Source organism: Vipera ursinii (genome assembly GCF_947247035.1).
Source record: "Vipera ursinii genome assembly, chromosome: 7".
Taxonomy (NCBI): domain Eukaryota; kingdom Metazoa; phylum Chordata; class Lepidosauria; order Squamata; family Viperidae; genus Vipera; species Vipera ursinii.
This window is the reverse complement of record NC_139521.1, coordinates 25,751,724-25,775,838: the sequence shown is the minus strand read 5'-3', so window position 1 is coordinate 25,775,838 and position 24,115 is coordinate 25,751,724. Positions and strand designations below refer to the sequence as shown.

Genomic DNA, 24,115 nt, shown 5'->3' with positions numbered 1-24,115 from the left:
TAAGCCGAGACCCCTAATTTTACCCCAAAAAACTGGAAAAAGTTATTGACTCGAGTATAAGCCGAGTATAAGTATAAGCTTGGCCCCTTCTTAGCAACATATCTATATTCTGTGCCACGACGAGCTGCTCGTTGACTCCGCCGGCGGCTGTTTCTTGCCGCCTCTCAGCTGATGGAGCTGCGCGACCACCAGCAGCCGTCTCCAGCCTTCTCCCAGCCATCCCTGCCGGCACGTGTGCTCTGTGGCCGTTCATGGCCGCCCCCGTTCACCCCCGACCGTGGGTGCGGCCGCGGGTCCGGCGTTCGCCCACTGACCAGCTGATGGGCGTGGGCGTGGCCGGGCTGTCCCCGGAGCCGGGCGGGTTCCACCGGCGTTGGCCCGCCGAACAGGTGATGGGCGCGGGCGTGGCCGGGCTGTCTCCGGAGGCGGGTGGGTTCCACCGGCTGGGCTCCCCACGGCTGCCTCAGCAGTTGGCGCGGCCGCGGGTCCGGTGTTCGCCCGCCGAACAGCTGATGGGCGCGGGCGTGGCCAGGCTGTCCCCAGAGCTGGGCGGGTTCCACTGGCGTTCGGCGTTCGCCCGCCGAACAGCTGATGGGCGCAGGCGTGGCCGGGCTGTCCCCAGAGCCGGGCGGATTCCACCGGTGTTCGGCGTTTGCCCGCCGAACAGCTGATGGGCGCAGGCGTGGCCGGGCTGTCCCCAGAGCCGGGCGGGTTCCACCGGCGTTCGGCGTTCGCCCGCCGAACAGCTGATGGGCGCAGGCGTGGCCGGGCTGTCCCCAGAGCCGGGCAGGTTCCACCGGCGTTTGGCGTTCGCCCGCCGAACAGCTGATGGGCGCGGGCGTGGCCGGGCTGTGCCCAGAGCCGGGCGGATTCCACCGGCGTTCGGCGTTCGCCCGCCGAACAGCTGATGGGCGCGGGCGTGGCCGGGCTGTCCCCAGAGCCGGGCGGGTTTCACCGGCGTTCGGCGTTCGCCCGCCGAATAGCTGATGGGCGCGGGCGTGGCCGGGCTGTCTCTGGAGCCGGGCGGGATCCACCGGCTGGGCTCCCCACGGCTGCCTCAGCAGTTGGAGCGGCCGCGGGTCCGGCGTTCGCCCGCCGAACAGCTGATGGGAGCGGGCGTGGCCGGGCTGTCCCCAGAGCCGGGCGGGTTCCACCGGCGTTGTGCGTTCGCCCGCCGAACAGCTGATGGGCGCGGGCGTGGCCGGGCTGTCCCCAGAGCCGGGCAGATTCCACCGGCTGGGCTCCCCACGGCTGCCTCAGCAGTTGGCGCGCCCGCGGGTCCGGCGTTCGCCCGCTGTACAGCTGAGGGGCGCGGGCGCAGCTGGGCCTTCTCTGATGCTGGGTAGTTGCCACCGGTCGTGCTCCCCCGATCCCCACTGTGTTGTCGAGCCCATAGGGCTTGACACCTGGCAGCACATCCCGCAGGGAAGGTCTGCTAGGGAGGCGGCAGTCAAGCGTTGTTTCCCTCCTCGTGCGTGTGTGTGTGTGTGTGTGTGTCAGACCCGTGGGAATGGCTGGCAAGGAAGCGGCGTCCCCCCCTCCTGTGTTTCGGGCCCACGGGGCTTGACACACAGAAACGCAAATGCCGGACTGCCGCCACCTTTACTAGCCATTCCTGCGGGTCTGACACACACACACACACACACACACACACACACACCATTCTTTGCTGTCATGTCACCCCAATGATACGTTTGGTTTGCCATTAGGGTGCTGTGTGAATGTGGTCTTTAAATAAACTGCTGTTTATTAAATAAAACAGTTTTTTAAAAAAACAAACAAACAAACCCCCTTTAAATAAAAGGGAAAGTCTGTAGCTTGGGAGTTTGGAGAGAGAAATGTTTTGACACAGTTAATGTGTGTTTCTGTGACGTTCACGAAGCCCCGATTGAATGACATGAAACGAATCCCAGTTTATGGCCAATTTGGGGAAGGCGGCATCTGAGCGCTCGTTTTCCCCGCACCGGGTCCGGTCAAATTCACACACTCTTGAGCCAATCGAACGCATCCTTGTCTTTTAATCCGGTTCGCGCTCCAGAAACTGAGATTGAAGGCAGAAGAAGAGTTCAAGCTTTTAATCGGGGGGGCGAGGGCTGCTTTTCTGCATTCCAGCAGGACAGGATTTATTTTTATTTTTATTTTTATTTTTTTTAAAAAAGCGCCTTTTGCAGAACAGAGACAGCACGGGCGCGCCCACAAACACACACACACACGCACACGCACCCGACCACGTCCTCTCGCCCCCAAAGTCTGCATGCACCAACCGACGCAGCTTTCGTTCCAGAGCAGGGACCCCCGGAGAGACGCTGCAGCGATCCTCCCCCCGCGGGAAATCCACCCTCTTTCAAGCCCCGCCGCACCCCCCCACCTTTGGCAACCCCGGGAGCGCCTTGGGAGAGCCTCCGCAGCGGAGCCCCGGGCTTGCAGGAGGGCCGTGCTCTGTGCACGCTCAGGAGCCGCCTTCTCCTTTGCGGGGGGGGAGGAGGGAGAGAAGGCTTCCGTCCAGCGCCGGAGCGAAGGCGGAGCGGCCCGAAGGAGGAGTCACGCTGTGTGGTTGTATGTTTGTGTGTGTGTGTGTGGCGCGCCGTGGGGCGTCAGGCCCTTCCCGGCTGGGGCTCCGGTGCCTCCGCCCTGCCGGATCCCGGCGCCGTCGAGCGCGCCCCCCAGATGTTGCGCCCGGTGCGGCCGGCCCCCCCTGCACCCCCCACGCTACGCCACTGTGCATTGGGCAGCGAAAACAAGCCGAATCGGGGAAAAGAAGCGAGAGACAGAACCGGGAAGAACCAAGACCAGCGACTCCCCCTTTCTAATCACTTCCGGCCGTCAACCGGAAGCAAACCCCCGAGCCATCTGACATCGCCTAGCTAGGGCGTAGGGTTTGTCTGTGCTTGGCAGGTAGCGGGAAGCTGAGAGTCGTTGATTAGGACCGGGATGGGGATTTTACAGCAATTCGGGTTTGCAGGCTAGAGTGGAGACAGAAAACAATTCCAGAACAACCTGCCTCCAGAAGTGGTGAATGCTCCAACACTGGAAGTTTTTAAGAAGAGACTGGACAGCCATTTGCCTGAAATGGTATAGGGTTTCCTGCCTGAGCAGGGAGTTGGACTAGATGACCTCAAAGGTCCCTTCCAACTTTATATTATTATTATTAGAAGAATACATGGCACTTGTATTCTTCTGGAATAGTTTTCTGCAAAACCGAATTGTTGTGAAATCCCCCGTCCCGGCACACTTCTGTAATAACTGCTAAGAAAACCTTTGTGTGTGAATCATAATTCTCACTGTTCCTCATTGGTCCTTTTTTCATTTTTAAATGTTTCTTGTATGAGATATGAAGAGGTTTGTACAAGTGAATAGTGGATCAGAGTTGTAACACAGCTGGAAAAAAAAATACCGGCATATCATCATCCGTGCTTACTTTTTAATCATGTTTTATGTGAAGTGAGTACATACAAATTTCTTTGAATTTGTAAGGAGCTAATAAAACTGACAAGAGTCTAGTGATTCCCATAACGTTTTCCAGTGTTTTAACATAGCAATGGCAATTTCCAACAATTCTGCAGTATTGTAAATTTAATATTTTATTACAGTTTGACAGATTAGTGTAATACAATTCTGCAATGTGTACTCGCGCTGTTCAACGCGGGGAATGAAAGGCGGGAGAGAGGGTGGGCGGAGAGCTCCTCCCTGCTTCCCTCTCCCGGCTCATTTTTGCCTTGCAAAATGGAACTGGGTTAAGCCAGCCGAGAGCACGCGCTTTCCCCCTCCCCAGCCGGCCTGAGGGACCCCTGCCCCCTTTGTGCCTTTTGCCTTGCCAGAATGTCGCCAAGGCACTCGGCCGACTTGCCCTGCAGTCTGCGTCTCCTTGGAAGTCCAATACCTCTGGAAATCTCCATGTTGGAGAAGCGGCAGAGGCTTGCAGGGCTGGCAGAGGTGGCGGCAGTCCAGCGTTTTCTCCCCCTCGTGCGTGTGTGTGTATGTGTGTGTGTGTGTGTCAGACCCGCAGGAATGGCTAGTAAAGGTGGCGGCAGTCCGGCATTTGCGTTTCTCTGTGTGTCAAGCCCCGTGGGCCCGACACACAGGAGGGGGGGAATGCTGCTTCCTTGCCAGCCATTCCCGCGGGTCTGACACACACACACACACACACACACACGCACGAGGAGGGAAACAACGCTTGACTGCCGCCTCCCTAGCAGACCTTCCCTGCGGGATGTGCTGCCAGGTGTCAAGCCCTATGGGCTCGACAACACAGTGGGGATCGGGGGAGCATGACCGGTGGCAACTACCCAGCATCAGAGAAGGCCCAGCTGCGCCCGCGCCCATCAGCTGTTCAGCGGGCGAACGCCGGACCCGCGGGCGCGCCAACTGCTGAGGCAGCCGTGGGGAGCCCAGCCGGTGGAACCCGCCCGGCTCTGGGGACAGCCTGGCCACGCCCGCGCCCATCAGCTGTTCGGCGAGTGAACGCCGAATGCCGGTGGAACCCGCCTGGCTCTGGGGACAGCCTGGCCACGCCTGCGCCCATCAGCTGTTCGGCGGGTGAATGCTGAACGCCGGTGGAACCCGCCCGGCTCTGGGGACAGCCTGGCCACGCCCGTGCCCATCAGCTGTTCGGCGGGCGAACGCTGAATGCCGGTGGAACCCGCCCGGCTCTGGGGACAGCCCGGCCACGCCCGCGCCCATCAGCTGTTCGGCGGGCGAGCGCCGAACGCCGGTGGAACCCGCCCGGCTCTGGGGACAGCCTGGCCACGCCTGCGCCCATCAGCTGTTCAGCGGGCGAACGCCGAATGCCGGTGGAACCCGCCCGGCTCTGGGGACAGCCTGGCCACGCCTGCGCCCATCAGCTGTTCGGCGGGTGAATGCTGAACGCCGGTGGAACCCGCCCGGCTCTGGGGACAGCCTGGCCACGCCCGTGCCCATCAGCTGTTCGGCGGGCGAACGCTGAATGCCGGTGGAACCCGCCCGGCTCTGGGGACAGCCCGGCCACGCCCGCGCCCATCAGCTGTTCGGCGGGCGAGCGCCGAACGCCGGTGGAACCCGCCCGGCTCTGGGGACAGCCTGGCCACGCCCGCGCCCATCAGCTGTTCAGCGGGCGAACGCCGAATGCCGGTGGAACCCGCCCGGCTCCGGGGACAGCCCGGCCACGCCGGCGCCCATCAGCTGTTCAGCGGGCAAACGCTGGACCCGCGGGCGCGCCAACTGCTGAGGCAGCCGTGGGGAGCCCAGCCGGTGGAACCCGCCCGGCTCTGGGGACAGCCTGGCCACGCCCGCGCCCATCAGCTGTTCGGCGAGTGAACGCCGAATGCCGGTGGAACCCGCCCGGCTCTGGGGACAGCCTGGCCACGCCTGCGCCCATCAGCTGTTCGGCGGGTGAATGCTGAACGCCGGTGGAACCCGCCCGGCTCTGGGGACAGCCTGGCCACGCCCGTGCCCATCAGCTGTTCGGCGGGCGAACGCTGAATGCCGGTGGAACCCGCCCGGCTCTGGGGACAGGCCGGCCACGCCCGCGCCCATCAGCTGTTCGGCGGGCAAGCGCCGAACGCCGGTGGAACCCGCCCGGCTCTGGGGACAGCCTGGCCACGCCCGCGCCCATCAGCTGTTCAGCGGGCGAACGCCGAATGCCGGTGGAACCCGCCCGGCTCTGGGGACAGCCCGGCCACGCCGGCGCCCATCAGCTGTTCGGCGGGCGAACGCCGAACGCCGGTGGAACCTGCCTGGCTCTGGGGACAGCCTGGCCACGCCCACGCCCATCAGCTGTTCGGCGAGTGAACGCCGAACGCCGGTGCAACCCGCCCGGCTCTGGGGACAGCCTGGCCACGCCTGCGCCCATCAGCTGTTCGGCGGGCGAACGCCGAACGCCGGTGGAACCCGCCCGGCTCTGGGGGTAGCCTGGCCACGCCCGCGCCCATCAGCTGTTCGGCGGGCGAACGCTGAATGCCGGTGGAACCCGCCCGGTTCTGGGGACAGCCCGGCCACGTCCGCGCCCTTCAGCTGTTCGGCGGGCGAGCGCCGAACGCTGGTGGAACCCGCCCGGCTCTGGGGACAGCCCGGCCACGCCCGCGCCCATCAGCTGTTCGGCGGGCGAACGCCGGACCCGCGGGCACGCCAACTGCTGAGGCAGCCGTGGGAAGCCCAGCCGGTGGAACCCGCCCGGCTCCGGAGACAGCCCGGCCACGCCCGCGCCCATCAGCTGTTTGGCGGGCGAACGCCGAACGCGGTGGATCCCGCCCGGCTCTGGGGACAGCCTGGCCACGCCCGCGCCCATCAGCTGTTCAGCGGGAGAACGCCGGACCCGCGGCCGCGCCAACTGCTGAGGCAGCCGTGCGGAGCCCAGCCCTCCCTTCTCAGCAGCCTGTTCCGAACGAAGGGACAGTTCTTTTTTTTTTGTTGACTGGAGTATAAGCCGAAGTGGATTTTTTCAGCCCAAAAAGTGGGCTGAAAAATTCGGCTTATACTCAAGTATATACGGTAAGTAAAAACAATAGCACCTTTTAAATAATTTTAAATATATATTTGGTATGGACACTTATTATCATGAAACAATAGGTGTTTTTGTGTTGTAGATGCTCTCAAATCAAGTATTGGACTTCAGCTTGTTGGACCATATGACATTCTTTCTGGAAAACACAATACTAATAAATCAAGAGAAATAAATTTTAATCTTCACTGGAGATTTTTTTATGATCCTCCTGAATTTCAGACAATTATTGTTGGAGACAGTAAAACACAATTTCATATGGGATATTTTAGGTAAGAAATACCTTGGGCCCTGAAGAGGAGATATAATTCTTTAATGTTCTTCTTCCTGCTGTTGCCTTAAAACAATGAGCAGGGCATTACTGGGATTTCCTTTCTAAGATCTTTTCATTGAGCAGGATATAAAGTTGAAAAACATTTCTAACATAATTTTTTTGAGATAATCAAAGCCTGTGTTGTCTGTCTTGGTGTGTCATTAGGATGTTTAATTCATATGTACTTGCCAAGAATATTTTGGAATAGAATAAAAGGCATTTTGCCTTTGGGAACTTTTGATTTATTTTCCCAGTGAATTTAGAGTTGGTATCTTCAAAATCTATTGTATGTTTGCTAGATTGTATTTTTTATCATCCAGTTTTGTCTTAGACAACCTAGCTTACAAAGTTCATTTTACTGTTTTAAAAAAGATTTTTTCTTTTACAAATTTAGAATTATTCAATACAATTATTATACTGACTTCATTATACAAAATGTTTATAATGTAGAGGCATTGCAGATGTATTTTTGTAAAATTTCTTCTCCATATAAAGTTATGTTTTCCAATGTAGTGAATTGCACAGCTTTCACTTATATTGTCTTTATATTTTTAATTAAGACTGTGCCATAATTTTTGATAAAATTTGTGATCTTATTAGATGCATTTTAAATTTATAGTCTAGTCATCCTTCTGACAATGCTGATCCAGCTGTGTTAGGGGTAGTCAGGTAGATTTCATAAAGTAATCATCTGATCTTGAAGCAATTTATGATGTCCTAATTGGAATCTCATGTCTCAAACATGAAATATTTACAGTTTGAAAAAATAATTTAAAAATTGTCAGTTTGAAGGGTAGGTCTTGCATATATCCAGAGTTGATATGTGATTTATCTTTTTAAATATTTTTACGGGTAGGAAAAATAGTGTTGAAAAATCTCTCTACATTAACGTAGCTGCTTCAGCTCTAATTCTTAAAATGTGTTCAGTTCTAAATATCTTGTATATTTTATAGGGATATACCAGATCAACTGCCAGTGTGGGTTGGTGAAACCGAAACCCAGAAAGACTGTACAATTTATCAAGTTGGTGACAATATATTTGCCGCTATAAAGTAAGACTTTAATATTTTCATCCTTTAAAAAGAGGTTAATTTGGAAATAGCAGTCTCAGTTTGCAAGGGATTGTTTTTTCCCTTTTACTAACATATAGTAGCTCTGTACCATTTGAATTACAAAAAATACACTCCTTGCCACTTCAGTACATGATTTTGTGGGAGGAGTACTGGGATGAAGCTTATTCTTGTCCTCTTTTAAAACTGTTAAATATAAGTTACTGTTAATCCTGTAAATCCTTGTAAAAAAGTTTGTTGTAATATAGTCCCTGTTTATGAAAGTCAAAATCTAGTCTCATGATCCAGAAAAAGTTGCTGCACTTCTGTTTTATTTATGACAGGAATTTGTACTTGTGTCAGGACCTACTTCAAGCCCACATCTTAAGAAAGCAGAACTCTTGGAAACAGTTTCTTCCAAGCAGGAAAGGGAAGATAACATCAATCAGGTTCCGTTTGCAGAATGATCATTCCACAGCTCTTTACACCTCCTTTTGAGGGCAGAGAAATAAACCAGATCCCGGAGTTTCCCCCCCCCCCCCTTTTTTTCCCCCTAGCTGCCTGGTAAGGGAGAAGAAGTTCAGAGAGATGCATAGTATAGGAGGCAATTTGTTATATTGTAATGGATAGCAGACACAGGCGAATAAACAAAAGGTTACATAGTGGTTAATAGAGGAAGTGAAAGTAATAAAATCTGCATGCATATCCCCTCTCCCCCTTTGGGGTATGGCAGAATGCAGGGAAAGGTGGGATTTGGTTTTAGATCAGAGGAGATAGTTAGAAATGAAATATAAATCGATTCTGACATCCTCCCCCCCTTAAAAATAGGACAGATCCACCTGTAGAGGAAAAAAAATAGAGGTTAGTCTAGCTTGTTGGGATATTCTGAATGAAACTTCTTTAGCAGTTTTGGTGCTCTGATGTGACATTTATTGACCCACTCGTTTTCTGAGAAGGGAAGGTGTTTCCATGGTACTAGGTATTGAGTTGCTCCATGATACTTCCTAGAATCTAGGATTTCTTTTATCTCGAAGTGTTGTTCTCCTTCAACCATGATTGGAGGTGATGGTGGGGATTTTTGGCCGTAAGGGTGACTGTTGTTCTCTTTTCAGCAAACTGCAGTGAAAAATTGCGTGTATTTGCCTAAGATTTTTGGGTAGTTCCAATTCTACTGTTACTGGATTTATGATTCTTTTAATTGGAAAAGGTCCTATATGTTTTGGTCCAAATTTTTTACAGGGCTATAGTGATTTTAGGTATTTTGTAGATAAATATATCATTTCTCCTACACTGAATGGTATGGGTTTGACTCTCTTTTTGTCTGCTTGTGCTTTGTATCCTTGCCTAGCTTCGTCTAAGGCTTTACTAGCAATTGGCTAGGTGTTTTGTAATTGTGCAATCCATTTTTTCAGTGATGGGATTTCCAGTTCATTCTGGATTAGTACTGGCATAGGGTTGAAACTTTGACCAGTGGCTATTAATAATAATAATAATAAGTTGGAAGGGACCTTGGAGGTCATCTAGTCCAACCCCCTGCTCAGGCAGGAAACCCTATACCATTTCAGGCAAATGGCTGTCCAGTCTCTTCTTAAAAACCTCCAGTGTTGGAGCATTCACCACCTCTGGAGGCAGGTTGTTCCACTGGTTAATTGTTCTAACTGTCAGGAAGTTTCTCCTTAGTTCTAGGTTGCTTTGAAAGGGAGTGTGCTTGAATGGACTGCGTTATTGTAAGCAACTTCTGCGAAAGGGAGTAGGTCTGTCCAATTTGTCTGCTGGAATGCTCAAGTACTGAGTTAGAACATTCTGATTGGCTGTTACATTGAGGATGATGACTAGATGAAAGTCCCTGAGTGGCTCCTAAGAGGGATAAAAATTCTTTCCAAAATTTTGACATAAACTGCACTCCCTATCAGATATGATGTGTTGGGGTGCCCCATGCAGTCTGTAGATATGCTGCACAAATAGTTTCACTAAGGTTTTGTGCACCCCGTATGCCTCTTTTTCCCACACGGCCCAGCACTGTTCCATTTCAGTGAGTTTCTTGGACGTGTATGCGCACGGTTGCAATATCCCTTCATTGTTTTCTTGTAATAGTACAGCTCCCACTGCCACATTGTTTGCATCTGCCTGTATTACAAAAGGTTTATCGATGTCTGGGTGCCTCAGTACTGGTTCAGCAGAAAACAGTCTCTTTAACCTCTCAAACGCCGCTTGGCATTCCATTGTCCATTTTAGTGGCTGGCTAGGTTTCACTGAGGATTCTCCCTTCGTTTTTAGTAAGTTTGTGAGGGGCAGGGCTATTTGGGCAAATGAGGGGATGAATTGGCGATAAAAATTTGTGAAACCCAGGAAACTTTGCAGCTGCTTCCTTATGCAAGGTGGTGCCAATTCTAGTACTGCCCTGACTTTCTCGGGGTCCATTTCTATACCCTGCGGGGATATGCAATACCCCAGGTAATCTATTCTTTCCTGGTGGAATTCGCATTTTGATAACTTGGCATATAGGTGGGCAGCCCGCAATTTTTTAAAGTCCACTCTGACTAGGTTGACATGCTCCTCTTTGGACTTGGTGAAGATAAGGATGTCATCTAGATAAACCAGGACCCCCTTAAATAGGTGCTCCCTTAGCACTTCATTGATTAATTGCATAAATACTGTGAGGGGTCCTTGTAGTCCATACGGCAAAACTTTGAATTGGTAGCATCCCATTGGACAATTAAATGTGGGCTTCCATTCATCCCCTTCCTTGATCCTAATGAGGTAGTACGCTTCTCTTAGGTCTAGTTTGGTAAAAATCCTTCCTTTCAATAGGTGGGATAACATGTCCTTTATGAGGGGTAGGGGATACAGATTACTTTCACTAATTGCATTCAGGGCACGGTAATCCATGCACAAATGCAAAGTGCCGTCCTTCTCCCTAAAGATGACCGGGGTGGCCACTTTGTGTTTGACAGGTTCGATAAATCCCCTTTCTAGGTTTTTATTTATGAATCTTTTCATTTCCTCCTTCTCTTTAGGGCTCATGGAGTACAGTCTGGGCTTCAGGAGTTTTAGCCCCAGGTTTGATTTCTATAGCACAGTCCGTGGGTCGGTGAGGAGGGAGCTCATCTGCCCGTTCCTCGCTGAAGACTTCAGCAAGGTCCCGGTATTCTTTCGGTATTTCTGGTAACCCCTTCTCTTCTCCACTGATGCTTTCTCTGCTTCTACAGTTGGTGGGGGCCTTTGGGGTGTTAGGTTCACATGATCCCCCTCCGGGAAATTGAGCTCTGCCGTCCTCCAATTTACCCAGGGGTTCCATTTCTTTAACCATTCCAGCCCTAAAATCATTGGGCATTCCATGCCTGGGGTCACTACAAATGTTAAATCTTCCTCATGGTTCCCCAGGGACTGGTGGACTGGTAAAGTGGCTAGGGTAGCTTGCACCCCCCCCTGCTATGGACCCATCTAACTGGCCAAATAAGATTGGTTGCTTTAGTCTCCTCACCAGAATGCCTAGGTTCCCCACTAGCGTCAGGCTAATGATGCAGCGGGTGTAGCCAGAATCTGTTAAGGGCTTCACTTTGACAGCTTTGTGCATGGAGGGAGATAATATAGTTACTGTCTTGAGGATGGGTGGAATGGATCCATTTACCAAGGGTTCGCCCTCCGAGCTTTTGTCCGAGGTGCCCACTGCCCCTGCGGTGTAGGCTGGAGTTCCCTCCCCTCATTTGACAGGGGTTGGAGATTCCACAACCTCTATTGCCCTCATGGCGGGTTCTTTTGGTTTGGCTGGGGACTTTCCTGATTTCCTGGCCGGTGATGGATCTGCTTTGCGCTGAGGGGCTTTTGAGCAGCATTCTAAGGCACGATGCCTCTCACTCCTGCATTTGAAACAGCCCATTGACTTCTTGGCCATGGCCAATGGTTTCGCTGGCTTGTGCGTCAGCTCAGGAGGCAAGCGAACACCATGGTTTTCCTTGGCGGTGCCTCTTCAGTAGATCGATCTCTGCTTCCTCTGCCAGGACGTACCATTCATCGAGTTGGCTTGGGTCCCCTCGAGGCAGGCAAGCATCTTACAGGTTGTAGTTTAGGCCATCTTTGAAATTGCTAAGGAGAATGTCTTCTGGAGAGTTCAGCTTGTTGGCAAGGGCCCAGAATTCTTGTGTATATTTGGCTACCGGGTATTCTGTCCTCTCCCACTGAGTAGCCTCAAAGAGGCTCAAAAGTCCAACAGAAGCCAAACATAAGGTGAACAAATGAAAACTGGACTTCTAATAGTTAACCAATGTTGTAATTACCGGGCAATGTTCCCAGGTTCTTGGCAGACAGCCAGCAGCTTCAGAGTCTAGATACAGACAAGCAAACATGCTACAAAACTCAAATGCCAACAAATTTTCCACCACACCTGACCTGCGCAGCCACACCCCTTTTATACTCTGTAGGGTGTGGCCCTATGTCTCCCAGCCATGCCTCTTGGGACATTGCAACAATTGCTGCTGTTGTTGACGACGTATTCTACGTCTCTCCCTTGCATCCAAAAGGGGCTCTTCCTCAGTGCTGCCGGCCTCTGCCTGCTGTTCTGCCTCCCCCTTTGTTTGGCTGGGGTCCATAGGCACGTCAGCCACAGTCAGTTCTTGCTGACTCACCAAGTGAGGCGGCCCCTCCAGCACGCTGCTCATGCCAGCTTCCTCCTCCTCCAACTCATCCTCTGAGTCGGTATGCCACGATAAAGCACCCTCTGGGGCCGGGCTCACAACACCGGGCGTCTGCCCTGCCTCACTGTTTTGATTCTCTCCCAGGCCTGGCGATCAGCCAGGGGATCCTCGAATTGCCTTCTTAGAGAGGACATGAAACGGTTAAAATCGTTGAGCTCTGGGGTGTTGGAATCATGCAGGTTCACCACCTAGTCTGTGGCCGGTCCGTCCAGGGCAGATTGCAGGATACGGATGCGGGCTTTGTCCCCAATCGTGGCAGCTCCCCCTTGAATTTCACGTCCAGCAGCGGGAATCTTTGAATGGATCAATGCCTTCGCCGCTGGTGGTATTGTTTCCCATACTGATTGCTGTCGGCAGGGAGTGGGGGCTACTGAAGTGGTAGCTGCGGGTTCAGCGGATGTACCAGGGACTACAGGTTCTGATTCCCCCCCCCCCAGTGTCTCTCCAGCTGCAGCTCCAGGTGCTGGTGCTGCCACGGGGTTCAGGTTTCTCTTCCCCTAGAGAGCCGAGGGTTTTTTTCATCAGGTCAAAAGCTTTCTCTAGGATCCAGTCTGAGTGTGGTGCACAACTTTCTTCCTCTCTGCTAACATGCAGGGGTTTCTTCATCTCTTGCTTGCACTCAGGTTCTTTTCCCATTTCACTTTTTTTCCCAACGCCCATTGGCCACCGAGGTTTGTGGTCACACATCTCCATCACTTCTTCTCCTGAGGAGTATGACGTTTCGGATCCCGACAACTGGCGGGATCTCGGTCGGTGTGAAGGCTCCCTTTCTACGGAACTTTCTTCCTTCCGTGCCTCGTCGTCCGACATTGTATTTCTTGCAAAGTCCCCTGGTAAGTTTCTTCCTTCCAGGTTGACTATTAATGCAGATCCTGTCTAGTGTCAGGACCTACTTCAAGCCCACATCTTAAGAAAACAGAACTCTTGGAAACAGTTTCTTCCAAGCAGGAACTTTTATTAAGAATAGGAGATACGATACGATACGATACGATAATTTTTATTGTCATTGTCCCATACAGAACAACGAAATTGAAAAATCCACATCAACCCCACAAAACCCAACAAAAACAACAAAATACATATCAACATACCACCCACCCCACATAAACACATTTAACCCCTAGAAAGACTCTAACACTCTAAAAACTAAATACAGAAGTTCTCTCAGAAACTGCATTCTGCTGCATTCAAAGCCAAAACCTCTTTTGGATAAAAACTATTTCTCAAGTGGCTGGTCCTGGTCTTTATGATCCTATACCTCCTTCTAGAAGGCAGAAGCTGAAAGAGATCATTTCCGGGGTGCGTGCAATCCTGCACAATCTCCACAGCTTTCTTATAACACCTGGAGGTATAGATTTGATCTAAAGTAGGAAGAGTACACCCAATTATTCTCTCCGCAGTCTTTACGACCCTGGACAGCATTGTTTTTTCCCTGACTGTACAACTCCCAAACCACACACACAGACCATAGGTTAACACGCTGTCTGTGGTACAGTGGTAGAATGCCAACAACAGGTCCTTTGAGAGATTATGCTTTCTGAGAATTCTCAAGAAGTATAACCTCTGCTGTGCTCTCTTCATCACAACTTTGGTGTTTGCTCCCCATGTCAGATCATGTCTTAACTCCATTCCCAGAAATCGAAACACCGAGACCTGTTCCACACAATTCCCTTCAATAATAAGTGGATGAATGTTCGATTTGCATTTCCTAAAGTCCACAATAATCTCTTTTGTTTTTTTAAATTGAGGAATAAATTATTTTCCCTACACCACTCTGTCAGCAACTCAACCTCCTTCCTATAAGCTGACTCCCCTTCCCCAGCAGTAATCAGACCAATCACCAGATAGCAGGCATAATAGACAGGATCTGAGGGATTCCCTTACAGATTGATATTTTAAAGCAGGGGTGTCAAACTCAATTTCATTGAGGGCCGCATCAGCATTGCGGTTGCCCTCAGGGGGCCGGGTGGGTATGGCCTGGGTGGGCGTGGCCTACTGGGTGGGCGTGGCTAGAGTGTGTACGGCCTACTGGATGGGCGTGACCAGCTCTACATCGTTGGCATCAAGGGTGCCTATGGAGGCCTGGGCAGGAGTGGGACAGATCTGAGGGTCTCTGGCAGAAGGAGGGTCTCTGGGCCAGGGCCAAGGCAGCGGGGGCCGTTCCCTCACTGTTTCCAGGATGGCTTCGCGGGACACATGAAACCATTTCGCGGGCCGGATCTGGCCCCCGGGCCTTGTGTTTGACATGTCTGTTTTAAAGTGTCCCTAAGCACACCCCACCCCACAGTTCATCAGGGCAGTTCAGACCAGCCAATCCCCAGGTGTGGGATTGTGGGAAAGGGAAGATAACATCAATCCGGTTCCATTTGCAGCACGATCATTCCACAGCTCTTCACACCTCCTTTTGAGGACGGAGAAATAAGCTAGATCCCAGAGGTTTGTATCTCTCCCCCCCCCTTTTCTTTTCCCTAGCTGCCTGGTAAGGGAGAAGAAGTTCAGAGAGATGCATAGTATAAGAGGCAATTTGTTACATTGTAATGGATAGCAGACAGGAAGGTGAATAAACAAAGTGGTTAATAGAGGAAGTGAAAGCAATAAAATCCGCATGCATATCCCCTCTCCCCCTTGGTGGTATGGCAGAATCCAGGGAAAGGTGGATTTGGTTTTAGATCAGAGGAGATAGTTAGAAATGAAATGTAAATGGATTCTGATAACTTGGCTCAGAATTTAATGGTGGAATATTGCTTAGTTTGGTTCTCAAAATTTATTTTTCAAATAGCTCAGTAGAATAGTTTAGATACATGTTATTTGCTGCTATATACTAATTTGAGAATATTTTGGACAGCCGTGTAATATTTGTAACCTGCAAAATATTTTCTACAAAATATGATTGGATTCTGCTTTTCTGTTGCATTTCTATGGATTGCATTATAAGAAACTTTCACATAGTTTATATTCAGGTTTGTGTTGGAATATTGGAGGATGTATATATAACTTTCCATATTTAATAATTCTTTCTGAACATAATGATGTGAAAAATGATTTTAGTATCAGTTTTTCAGTTATTTGCTCCAAAATATATTCAGCCACATTTTTTAACAGTTTACTGAAAAATATGTATAACAGAGCTTTTTTAATATTGTTATTGGCTTTTGTTTGTCTCAGCTTACCATACAATGTGATTCTTAAGAGTGTATGTTTCACAGAAAATTTTTGAATCAGTCTAGTTACAGGGTTGTTTTACATATATATATCTTTTAATTACTATTTTAATATTAGCTCTCCTGGGAAAACGTAATCTTCAAAGGCATACAATTTTTAAAAAATTAAAGATAAAGTTATTATCAAAACTTTATCTTGTTACAGTATAGAAATAGATCAACATCCTGATTCTAGGCTTTGAAAATTAAATTAGCTGATGTAAATCTAATAATCTTTATAAATTGATATGGATATGAAAGGATGAACACTATCTGGTGCCTGTTTGTTTAGAAACAGCTATTAGTCATTGGTAAAATTATTTTCATATAATTACGTGAAAAATGTTTCCATCTCTTTATAACTTTTTCATAGTACTTTGATAATTTGCAAGTACTTCTGATCATTAGAAGTCTATTCTGGTACACATAGCAGCAACCTTTGGGATTTCTATTAATTGTACTGTTTTGAAGTATGCTTCTGTTAGCTAATAAAAGGCATGTTTGAGTCTTCTCAAGATAAAGAACTGTAGGATTTGTGTTCTTTTGTTTCAGGTTATTTTTGTCTAAAAAACTTAAAGACCTGACTAATAAAAAGAGAAGTGGCTTATTAAGAGACACAGATGAAAAACTAACTAAAATAGCAAAACAATTGGGTTACTCGCTGGAACAAAAAAGCTTGAAGGTGAAACAGCGAGATAAGAAAGTAAGATTTGATTTTTCCAAACTCAGTAAACTCTAATACAACATTTATCTTTTTCCTGGTTTGTGCTAAAATATGTTTACTCCTAAGTCTCTTACCAAATCAGAGAATCACAGTTACCGTATTTTCCGGCGTATAAGACGACTGGGCATATAAGACGACCCCCTACATTTCCTGTTAAATTATAGGGTTTGGGCTATACTCGCCGTATAAGACTACCCCTCTTCCAACGCACACCAAATAAAAATTAAAAAACATGAGATTTGATTTTAATATGGTAATTTTAATTCAAATGCTTATGACAGGCAGGTGCTTAGTAGGAAAACTGTCACTTATAAACATAAGGCTGTTTGTCATCAAACATGTAAACATAAAACAGTGCAAGTGGAAAGAAGAAGAAGAAGAAGAAGAAGAAGAAGAAGAAGAAGAAGAAGAAGAAGAAGAAGAAGAAGAAGAAGAAGAAGAAGAAGAAGAAGAAGTTGTTGGAGGGGACCTTGGAGGTCATCTAGTTCAACCCCCTGCTAAGGCAGGAAACCCTATACCATTTCAGACAAATGGCTGTCCAGTCTCTTCTTAAAAAATTCCAGTGTTGGAGCATTCACCACTTCTGGAGGCAGGTTGTTCCACTGGTTAATTGTTCTAACTGTCAGGAAATTTCTCCTTAGTTCTAGGTTGCTTCTCTCCTTGATTAGTTTCCATCCATTACTTCTTGTCCTGCTTTCAGGTGCTTTGGAGAATAGCTTGACTCCCTCTTCTTTGTGGCAGCCCCTGATTCCAGCAACCATTCCCTATTTTCCTAATTCACTTTTTCACTTTTCCTAATTCACTCTAAAGCTTTCCCTGCGCAGAGCCTTAAGTAACACAAGCTGCCTGCAATTAGTGCAGGTTCGCATCCCACCAGGCTCAAGGTTGACTCAGCTTTCCATCCTTCCAAGGTAGGTAAAATGAGGACCCAGATTGTTGGGGGCAATAATGCTGCTTGGGGGGGGGGTGAAAGCCCTAATAAACAGGCATATACACAGAATGAAGGCTATTGCTAAGCACATTGATTTGTGCTTTAAATTGTAAGCCACCCTGAGAAGGGCAGGATATAAATGGGATTTTTAAAAAAAGACCAAATGGGAGATCCGCTCCAGGTTTTCCAGCCAGTCCGCCCAGTTCCTGAGTCAAATGTGTCCTTAGAGCTAAGCCGCTGCTCTGGCTGCTGCCTTCCCCACCTGCCTTTTAAGTTGGGATAGACTACAGCTGCTCTTCAACTTTAGAAGAAAAGACGCCCAGACCCCAGCCTGTAAAAAATCACAGACTGCAGCTTCTTCTCCAATTGGTCCCGCTTTCCCTGCGCAGACTAAATGGGAGATCTGCTCCAGGTTTTCCAGCCAGCCCTGTCCCTAAATTTTCAGCACCCGGCGTATAAGATGACCCCTGACTTTTGAGAAGATTTTCATGGGTTAAAAAGTAGTCTTATACGCCGGAAACTACGGTAATTCTTGGGGTCAGCACAGTAAAAGGAAATGGAAACAAGCATGTTTTAAACATTACAGATAACTTTAAGGCATATTCTATCAGAGATGGGGTGAAAAACTTCAGTTCTCAGTTCCCATCCAGTCTTAAAAATGTAAAATATATGTATGGTTTAAGAATGGAATTAATCAAAAAAATACTTATGTTTATTGGACTCCAGATAATATTTAGAACTGGTTGGATATCAGATTTTCTGGGCTGACATTGTAACAAATTTAAGGATTCTTTATGATTTGGTGTTTTACATTAGTTTCAAACTATAGCATATGTTAATACAATTTGGAGGGGGAAATGTAACCAACATATAAATTTATATTATCTTTCCATGATACGGAATTAGGGATTTTTTGTTTATTTTATCTTAATCACTATTGTGTATAAAGATTTTTATATTGTATAGTTATTACGTTATTACAAGTAGTCCTTGTTTAATGACTGTTCGTAGTTACGAAGATGATGATAAAATAACTTTGCAACTAGCTCCTGCATTTATGACCTTTGCAGGTCTGTAAAGCAAAGGAAAGCTGAAGTAAAATCATACGCACAATTTATTATTTATTTTTTCTTAAATTTATGTGTCACTCATCTCATCTGAGACAACTCTAGGCAGCATAGCTCACAAACATTAGTACTAGTACTCATTAAAAGCTTAGCAAGCACTTTGCTTAATGACCAAGTTTCTGGTTCCAGTTGTGGTTGATAAATGAGGATTGCCTGTAGGATAGTTGTTTGTTTGCAATAATTAATTTACCTAGGAGTCTTTTCTTATCTTTCAAATTAGCAGGATATCTTTATTTATTTAAATGTGCACTTAACATTAATCAATTAAACAACAAAAGCAAAACATAGACTAGTGTATTTGCACACAATATCTAAGGTTTCTAAAGTACTTAGGTTTTGTTTTTTTCAAAACAGGTAGTAACAAAGACATTCCATGGAGGTGGTTTAGTTGTTCCTGTAGATAAGAATAATGTTGGATACAGAGAGCTTCCTGAAACAAATGGTAGGTATTCTATAGCTTTTTCAAAATATAAAATTAGTAAAACTTCAATTGAGCCATTGTTAATGGTGTGCATTTAGGCATCTCTATAACAAAATGCCTTTAAAGAGAAGTAATGAAAATATCCCCTTCATGGATTACTGCCTTGTCGTGGCGAAGGGGCTTGCGTAATTCAATGAAGCTATGAGCTATGCCGTGCAGGGCCACCCAAGACGGAAAGGTCATAGCAGAGAGTTCTGATAAAACGTGATCCACTGGAGAAGGAAATGGCAACCCACTCCAGTATCTTTGCCATGAAAACCCTATGGACAGTACCAAAAGGCAAAACGATATGACGCTGGAAGATGAACCCCTCAGGTCGGAAGGCGTCCAATATGCTACTGGAGAAGAGCAGAGTACTAGTAGCGCCAGAAAGAATGAAGCGACTGGGCCAAAGCCGAAAGGACGCTCAGCTGTGGATGTGTCTGGTGGTGAAAGGAAAGTCCAATGCTGTAAAGATTTTTTCTCCATAGGAACCTGGAATGTAAGATCCATGACTCAAGGAAAGCTGGACGTGGTCAAACAAGAGATGACAAGACTGAACATCGACATCTTAGGTATCAGCGAACTAAAATGGACAGGAATGGGTGAATTTAATTCAGATGACCATCAGGTATACTACTGCGGGCAAGAATCCCTCAGAAGAAATGGAATAGCCTTCATAGTCAATAAAAGAGTAGGAAAAGCAATACTGGGATACAATCCTCAAAATGACAGAATGATCTCAGATCGAATCCAAGGCAAACCATTCAATATCACAGTAGTCCAAGTCTATGCCCCAACCACCAGTGCTGAAGAGGATGAAATTGACCAGTTCTATGAAGCCCTACAGCAACTTATAGAACTAACACCAAAAAATGATGTCCTTATCATCATGGGGGATTGGAATGCTAAAGTTGGAAGCCAAAAGATAAGTGGAATAACAGGCAAGTTTGGCCTTGGAGAACAAAATGAAGCAGGGAACAGGCTAATAGAATTTTTTCAAGAGAATACGATGGTCATAGCAAACACTCTTTTCCAACAACCCAAGAGACAGCTCTACACATGGACATCACCAGACGGTCAACACAGAAATCAGATTGACTGTGTGCTCTGCAGCCAAAGATGGAGAAGCTCTATACAGTCAGTAAAACAAGACCAGGAGCTGACTGTGGCTCAGACCATGAGCTTCTCATTGCAAAGTTTAGGCTTAAACTGAAGAAAGTAGGGAAAAGCACTAGGCCAGTCAGGTATGAATTAAATCATATCCCTGTTGAATATACAGTAGAGGTGACAAATAGATTTAAGGAATTAGATCTGATAGACAGAGTGCCTGAAGAACTATGGACAGAGGTTCGCAACATTGTACAACAGGTAGCAACTAAAACCATCCCAAAGAAAAAGAAATGCAAGAAAGCAAAATGGCTGTCTGAGGAAGCTGTGCAAATAGCTGAGGAAAGGAGGGAAGCAAAAGGCAAGGGAGAAAAAGAAAGATACGCCCAATTGAAGGTTGAATTCCAGAGAATAGCTAGAAGGGATAAGAATGCCTTCTTAAATGAACAGTGCAAAGAAATAGAAGAAAACAATAGAATACGGAGGACCAGAGATCTTTTCAAGAAAATTGGAGAGATGAAGGGAACGTTTAATGCAAAAATGGGCATGTTAAAGGACCAAAATGGCAGGGACCTAACAGAGGCAGAAGAGATTAAGAAGAGATGGCAAAATTACACAGAAGAACTATACAAGAGAATGAGCTTAACGTCCCTGATAATCACAATGAGGTGGTCACTGACCTCGAGCCAGACATCCTAGAATGTGAAGTGAAGTGGGCCTTAGAAAAACTGAGCAACAACAAAGCTAGTGGAGGTGACAGTATTCCAGCTAAGCTATTCAAAATCTTAAAAGATGATGCAGTAAAAGTGCTACACTCAATTTGCCAGCAAATTTGGAAAACTCAACAGTGGCCACAGGATTGGAAAAGGTCAGTTTACATTCCAATTCCAAAGAAAGGCAGTGCCAAAGAATGTTCAAACTATCGCACCATTGCACTCATTTCACATGCTAGTAAAGTTATGCTTAAAATCCTACAAGCTAGACTTCAGCAGTATATGGATCGAGAACTACCAGAAGTGCAGGCAGGATTTCGAAGAGGCAGAGGAAATTGCCAACATATGCTGGATCATGGAGAAAGCTAGAGAGTTCCAGAAAAACATCTACTTTTGCTTCATTGACTATGCGAAAGCCTTTGATTGTGTGGATCATAACAAACTGTGGCAAGTTCTTAAAGAGATGGGAGTACCAAACCATCTTATTTGTCTCTTGAGAAACCTATATGCGGGCCAAGAAGCAACAGTGAGAACTGGACACGGAACCACTGATTGGTTCAAAATTGGGAAAGGAGTCCGGCAAGGCTGTGTACTGTCGCCTTGCCTATTTAACTTATATGCAGAGCACATCATGAGAAAGGCAGGGCTAGATGAATCAAAAGTTGGAATTAAGATTGCCGGAATAAATATCAACAACCTAAGATATGCAGATGATACCACTCTAATGGCAGAAAGTGAAGAAGAACTAAAGAGCCTCGTGTTACGTGTGAAGAAGGAGAGTGCAAAACTTGGGTTGAAACTTAACATTAAGAAAACCAAGATCATGGCATCTGGCCCTCTCAATTTCTGGCAAATAGATGGGGAAGAAATGGAGGTAGTGACAGATTTTATTTTCCTGGGCTCCAAGATCACTGCAGATGGGGACTGTAGCCAAGAAATTAAAAGACGCTTGCTCCTGGGGAGGAAAGCCATGGCAAATCTAGACAGCACACTAAAAAGCAGAGACATCACCGTGTCAACAAAAGTGCGTATAGTCAAGGCTATGGTCTTCCCAGTTGCAATGTATGGCAGTGAAAGCTGGACCATAAGAAAGGCTGAGCGCCAAAGAATTGAGGCCTTTGAACTATGGTGCTGGAGAAGACCGCCGCGAGTCCCTTGGACTGCAAGGCGATCAAACCGGTCAGTCCTAGAGGAGATCAATCCTGACTGCTCTTTAGAAGGCCAGATCCTGAAGCTAAAACTCAAATACTTTGGCCACCTAATGAGAAGGAAGGACTCACTGGAGAAGAGCCTAATGCTGGGAAAGATTGAGGGCAAGAGAAGAAGGGGACGACAGAGAATGAGGTGGCTGGATGGAGTCACTGAAGCAGTAGGCGTGAGCTTAAATGGACTCCAGAAGATGGTAGAGGACAGGAAGGCCGGGAGGAACGTTGTCCATAGGGTCGCGATGGGTCGGATACGACTTCGCACCTAACAACAACAACAACAAATGAAAATATCTGAATGAACAGGAATAAATTTTTTTTTAAAAGCATAAAGTTAATAATTGGATTTTTCCTCATGTTTTTATCTAATGTCATTTATAAAAACAGAATTCCATAGTACAAATAATTGTATTAAGACAGGATGTTCTTACATTGAGCCTATCATTAAAAGCATTGTAGTAGTCTTTGCTATAGCAGCAACTGAATGTCCTGAAATTCATTAGGCCAGATTTAGATTGGTTGCATTTAATTCCATTTTAAATTGCTGGAACCATTGTTATGATTTAAGTCTCATTGGTTTTAGTGGGAGTTTAGGTTATAAGTCTGCACTTATTTTGTAAGACAGGTGATGGAAAATAATTCTAATTAACCTCCATTTTATATTGATATTGACCAGAATATGATACTATCAAAATTATGGAAGATTTGTCGTATAGATTAGCATATATTATGCAATTAATGTGGTTTTCTTTTAAAATACACACATTGCCTGTAAAGAGAATATATAGAGAATGTGCAGTGCTTATTTGATTTGGAAGGGGGCTTCGAATGTAAAACACAAACTGTCCAATCCTAGAAATAGATTGCAGCTGCTTTAATGAATTGCAGGCAGCTGCAATTTGTGCTCCTGTGCATCCAAAGGCATCTCTCCAAAATCCAGTTTAAAAAATTGTGTAATCCTAGACTATATTGTAATATAGTTCTCATGGAATCTTTTTCTTCATAGCAAATCTCAAAAGAATTTGTAAAATGGTTGCAGATGCTCCTAATGATGACCAGAGATTGAAAGCCTTTGCTCCTATTCAGGAAATGTTAACTTTTGTTCAGTTTGCTAATGATGAATGTGACTATGGAATGGGATATGAACTGGGCATAGACCTCTTCTGCTATGGATCACATGTAAGTTCATGTTTTTTCTCTGTAGTAATTGTTTGATACCTGAATCATTGTCTCTTTATATATATGGCTCTGAAACAAATAACTCCAAAGGTTCAGCAGTCCCAAAGGTGCTTTTTCAAAAGGCATCTGGACTTTGTTTTTCCTTGAACACATTTCTCTTGTCATCCAAGAATCTTCTTCAGTTCAGTCAGAACTTAAGAAGCTTCTTGGATGAGAAGCAAAATGTCTTCAAGGAAAAACAAAGTCCAGTTGTCTTTTGAAAAAGCACATTTGGGACAGCCATGACCTGGATGACTGAAAATCTCTATAGACAAAGGTTCATTAGAGAATAGCTATCTATAATTATTTCAATGCTTAAGAAATTGAGAAAAAAGATGGAAATGAAAACTATAGCATTTTATGTTGCTCTGAAATGCATTATCAATTTCAGTAAAACCATTACCATTGTTTTAATTTTTTTGCAGTATTTTCACAAGATTATCAGCCAGTTGTTGCCTCTTGCATATAGCCTGCTGAAAAGAAATCTGTTTGCAGAGATAATTGAAGCTCACTTAGCTAATAGAAGAAAAGAGAAGGTAGATCTACTTGCAGCATGATAAACACTAAAATACTGTAAAATACTATTGTTATTTATGAATTTTTTTAAAAAAAAAATCTAATGTGTAGTGGGTGATAAATAAACATTTTTTTCTAAGCAACCTTTTAGTTTCTAGTATAGCTTTTAATGAAGATTCATAAAATAATTATTTTAAGCTGTTCTTGCACCATCTTGTACATTCCTTAATAAGTTGCTTTATGAAGACAAACTTTTTCAAAAGTTTCCAATGTCTAAGGGGTTGTCATAAAGAAGAGGGAGTCAATCTATTCTCCAAAGCACCTGAAGGTAGGACAAGAAGCAATGGATGGAAACTAATCAAGGAGAGAAGTAACCTACA

At 46.6% G+C, this 24,115-nt stretch overlaps 1 protein-coding gene across 3 annotated transcripts in view; it reads left to right on the top strand.

Annotated features, from left to right (window-relative positions):
- Positions 1–23,873, top strand: part of HPF1 (histone PARylation factor 1) — a 41,601-nt gene extending 17,728 nt beyond the window's left edge. For 2 of the 3 annotated variants that reach the window (XM_083367286.1, XM_083367288.1), the window contains exons 4-10: positions 6,561–6,747; positions 7,742–7,840; positions 8,182–8,286; positions 16,284–16,434; positions 18,868–18,955; positions 23,008–23,180; positions 23,645–23,873. In XM_083367286.1, coding sequence (XP_083223412.1) covers positions 6,561–6,747; positions 7,742–7,840; positions 8,182–8,286; positions 16,284–16,434; positions 18,868–18,955; positions 23,008–23,180; positions 23,645–23,776 — 935 coding nt within the window. In that variant the 3' untranslated portion in view covers positions 23,777–23,873. The remainder of the gene's footprint in view (positions 1–6,560; positions 6,748–7,741; positions 7,841–8,181; positions 8,287–16,283; positions 16,435–18,867; positions 18,956–23,007; positions 23,181–23,644) is intronic. The other variant, XM_083367287.1, reaches the window with a different exon arrangement.
- The last annotated feature ends 242 nt before the right edge of the window (positions 23,874–24,115 follow it).